Raw genomic sequence first — 4045 nt, 5'->3', positions numbered from 1 at the left:
CAGTCCAACTATATATATATATATATATATATATATATATATATATTGTATTTGAATTTTTCTACTTCCCTATCTAATGCTAACGACTCGACCACTTGGCGCCGGAACGAAGATGATAAGTTTGAGGTACGTCGCGCTTACGATTGGCTTATCTTTGATGGCATAAATGCTTGTAGTATTTCTTTTCTCTGGAGGCTCAAGATCTCTCTAAGAGTGCGTTTGGTTCACGCTATCTTTTTAAGATTCCTACTAATCCAATATAAATAAAAAAATATAATGGCTTTTGGTTAGACTCACTAAGTAATTTAGTTAGTAATATTGTATTTACTTGGGAATGAAATTCATCCCAAAATACTAATCTCATTCCCTTGAGGGAGTGTGGGTATCCTTATATTAATGGATTGGAATAATCATAATATGTCTAATCTCTTTCTTCCTCCCTACCCGCTGGCTAGTTGGTATTATTTTTCTTTACACTATAATCTCATATTTTTTTCTAAACTTCAACTCTTTTTCTCTTTCTAAACTAAGCTCTTTCTCCCCCTCTTTTTCTAAAATCTCAATTCTCTCACTCCCTCTAATCTCGACTCTATTTCTCTTCTTATTTTTTTAATTATACTCTCTCTAACCTATGTTCTTTCTTCCTTTTTTCTACAAAGATGTTGAAATTTTTGATAACATTATCTAAAATTAATTAAAGAAATAAATAAATTAATTATATATTTTTTTGTAAACTTAAATAATATGACTAAATAATATGACCGGGCAAACCAAACACAGGAATGCCACATTCTTAGCAATATGATGAATAGCAATAAGATTCTAGAACATCTTTTTATTGCTAGTAATTTTTCATAGTGTGAACCAAACACACCCTAAGAATCAAAGTTTTTATGTGGCTCGCTGCAAAAAACAAAATCTTGACAGCTGACACATTATTTAAAAAGGGTTGGTATGGTCCATCGATTTGTGCTCTCTGCTCGATGAATGGAAAGAATCTAGAACACATCCTTTTCTCCTGCACCTATGCCACGGCCGTGTGGAATCAACTACTACAAACTACTCCGACAACTCGACGCCTGATGCTGACACTACCAGGGGACTTAGCTGCTCGATGGAATCGTTCTCGGACTTCCGTGAGTGGGTGCCTCAAGAGAATGTTCGACCTTTGCTTCACAACAGCATGCCGAGAACTGTGGAAGGAAAGACACAGACGTATTTTCGATAGCCACCCCACTCAAAGCGAGGACACAGGAAGGAGAGTGATGAACACCGTTAATCTATGACATTCTATGCTTTGAGCGTGAAGGGCCGAGCCTTTATGTCCTCTGGTGCTTCTAGTTGTTGCTTTCAGTTGTATCAAATCGTGTTTTGACTCTACTCGCGGCATTATCGAAATTGTAAACCTTGTCAAACTTTATTCTATCACAAATAGGATATATTCTTGTTTACTCAAAAAAAAAAAATTCTAATTAATTAAGTTCATCAATTAGTCTATTTTTATTTGCTATGACTCACCAGACTGGAAGGTATCAATCCAATTTTTTTTTTAAAAAAAAACAAAATAGGGTAAAAAACAAAAAAAAAAAAAAAAAATTGAAGGAGCCATTTCCGAAGTACTCGTAGGCGAGGGACCCCGGTACNTTAAAAAAAAAAAAAAAAAAGGAAAAAAAAAAAAAAAAAAAAAAAAAGTTGAAGGAGCCATTTCCGAAGTACTCGTAGGCGAGGGACCCCGGTACATTTTTAACCCCCAGTTACAAAAAGAAAGAGAGAGAGAAAGAAAAAAAGGAATAAAAAAAAAGAAGAACAAGGTGAGAGCAAATATCAGCCGTCAGATGGAAGGATAGATAGATAGATAGATGTTGCTAGACCTCTCTGGGGTCGACAAAGATGGATGGCCCCGGCGGCGCCTTGATCCAGTCGACGTCGGCGTCGGCGTCGGCGTCGGCGTTGGGGGGGAGGCGCTTGACGCACCAGAGGTCGTTGACGGTGAGGCGGTCCCAGCGGGGGACGGCGGCGCGGAGGGGCTCGCAGGCGGCGACCTCGGCGGCGACGACGCCGCAGCGGAGGGAGCGGGCGAGGTTGTGGGCGTGGCGGAAGAGGGCGCGGAGCAGCGCCGGGGCGTCGGGGCCGGCGCCGCCGAGGCCGTAGACGAAGCAGACGCCGAAGGGCCGGAAGACGTCCGGGATGGACGGCAGCCCCAGCCAGGGCAGCGCCGCGTCCACCGCCCGCGTCGCCCGCGCCAGCCCCCGCAGCCACCGCGGCGCCCCCCGCACCTCCAGCCGGAACGACCCCCCGCCGCCCAAGATCGCCCCCACCACCTCCTCCGCCGAGCTCGTGCGGGGGACGGCGACGAACGTGCCCAGCGAGGAGGGGTTGCGGAGGACGGCGTCGATGTCGCCGGGGAAGAACTCGACGGAGGAGAAGCGGCGGCGGTAGAGCAGGTCGGCGTCGGCCGGGGAGAGGCGGTGGACGGCGGCGTGGCGCGGGAGTTTGAGGCGGAGGCGGTGGGCGTAGACCGGGTGCACGAGGATGGACGGGGTGCGGAACTTGGAGTAGCCGCACCGCCCCGTGAAGAGCCGGATCGACTCCGCGTTGTCGATGTCCGTCGCCATGTACGCGTACTCCGCCCCCATTTTCACAAACCACTCCTCCATCCGCTGCACCAGTTGTTGCCCGATCCCTCTCCTCCTACGTACAATATATATATATATATATATATATATGTCGAACTTGCTATTAATTAATTAATTAATTAATTAATCAATCAAGTAATTAATTTTAATTAATGAATTAAGTTAGTTTTGTTACTAAGCGGAAGGAATTAAGTAAGAAGAGAGATACCGGTAGGGAGGGGAGACGCGGAGGCCGAGGAGGTAGGCGACGGTGGAGAAGAGCGGGGTGCGGTGCTCCGCGGCGGTGTGGTGCTTCGCGGGGAGGCGGATGGGGCTGCCGCGGGAGACGCTCTTGACGCAGCCGCGGACCAGGCCCACGATCGCGCGATCCGGCCCACTAACTACTTCGGCTACCTGTATCATGTATGTGTGGATGAATGATGATGATGATGATGATGATTCATCAATGATCGATCAATCACCGTTCACCCACCCACCTTATATCCTTGTTATAATAATTATGATAATAATTGTGGTTATTATTATTTTTAATTAATTAATTAATATTTATTTAGTCGTAGTAGTAGTAGCAGCAGCAGCAGCGGTAGTAGTAGTTAAAAACTTAAAATTTCGTTGTATTATTATTGAATTACTATTTTATTATTAATTAAATGAAAAGAAGAAGATAGGTTTAAAAAAAAAAAAAAAAAAAAAAAAAAAAAAAAATTTTTTCCGCTGTGTTTTTAACCTAAAGGGAAGAGGGACATGTGGCTGCCACCGGTGGGACCCACCTCNGAAGAGGGACATGTGGCTGCCACCGGTGGGACCCACCTCGCACTCTCTGTCCACCTCCAACACGCGCTCTCTATCCCTCCCCTCCTCGTACTCTCGTATCGCCGCCACTACCCTCATCTTCTTCATCATCATCTCCTCCTCCTCCATCAATCTCTCTATCGTTTTGTTTTTGTTCTGTTTCCTTTTTCTCTTTTTGGTACGGGTTATTGTTATATATATAATATTATACGAAGTAAGAACGAGTAGTAATAATAATATATATAACAATAGCAATACGAGCTAGGAGGGAGGTGAAAAGGAGAGCTGGGTTTGCTTCGGTACCGCAGGTAAGGTAAAGGAGCTAACTTTCGCTCTATCTATGTGTATCTCTCTCTCTCCCTCTCCCTCTCCCTCTCTCTCTCTCTCTCTCTCTGTCTCTCTCTCTCTCTCTCTCTTTTGGGTTACGGTCCAATATGGTCTTTTTTGTGTTGGGGCTATATATGTTGATGGAGCGAAGTAACTACTAAGTTGGTGTTATGTAGTGCTATGATCGATTGGGAGAGGGATATTAATGGGGAGGAGGAGGAGAGAGGGGTGGGGGGTATTTATACGCGATTTTAATTACCTGGTGGTGGGTGGTGCTGGTGGTGGTGGTC

General features: G+C 45.1%; 1 protein-coding gene across 2 annotated transcripts; it reads right to left on the bottom strand.

The window, feature by feature from the left end:
* Positions 1648 to 3210, bottom strand: LOC109715230 (probable N-acetyltransferase HLS1-like). 2 transcript variants are annotated; one of them, XM_020240141.1, is made up of 2 exons: positions 2845 to 3210; positions 1648 to 2736 (listed from the first exon to the last, which is right to left on the bottom strand). In XM_020240141.1, exons 1-2 carry the CDS (start codon positions 3036 to 3038, stop codon positions 1866 to 1868), a joined length of 1065 nt encoding a protein of 354 aa, XP_020095730.1. In that variant the 5' UTR covers positions 3039 to 3210; the 3' UTR covers positions 1648 to 1865. The 2 variants fall into 2 exon arrangements, with proteins under 2 accessions (XP_020095730.1, XP_020095731.1); XM_020240142.1 differs by having other exon boundaries at positions 1648 to 2691.

This window comes from Ananas comosus, linkage group 9 (assembly GCF_001540865.1).
Source record: "Ananas comosus cultivar F153 linkage group 9, ASM154086v1, whole genome shotgun sequence".
Taxonomy (NCBI): Eukaryota; Viridiplantae; Streptophyta; class Magnoliopsida; order Poales; family Bromeliaceae; genus Ananas; species Ananas comosus.
This window is presented reverse-complemented; position numbering and strand designations above follow the sequence as displayed.

Coding starts and splice junctions, on each gene's coding strand:
- LOC109715230 (XM_020240141.1), bottom strand. CDS start 3,038: ATGATACAGGTAGCCGAAGTAGTTAGTGGGCCGGATCGCGCGATCGTG. Junction 2,737..2,844: donor CGCGTCTCCCCTCCCTACCG/GTATCTCTCTTC, acceptor ATTAATTAATAG/CAAGTTCGACATATATATAT.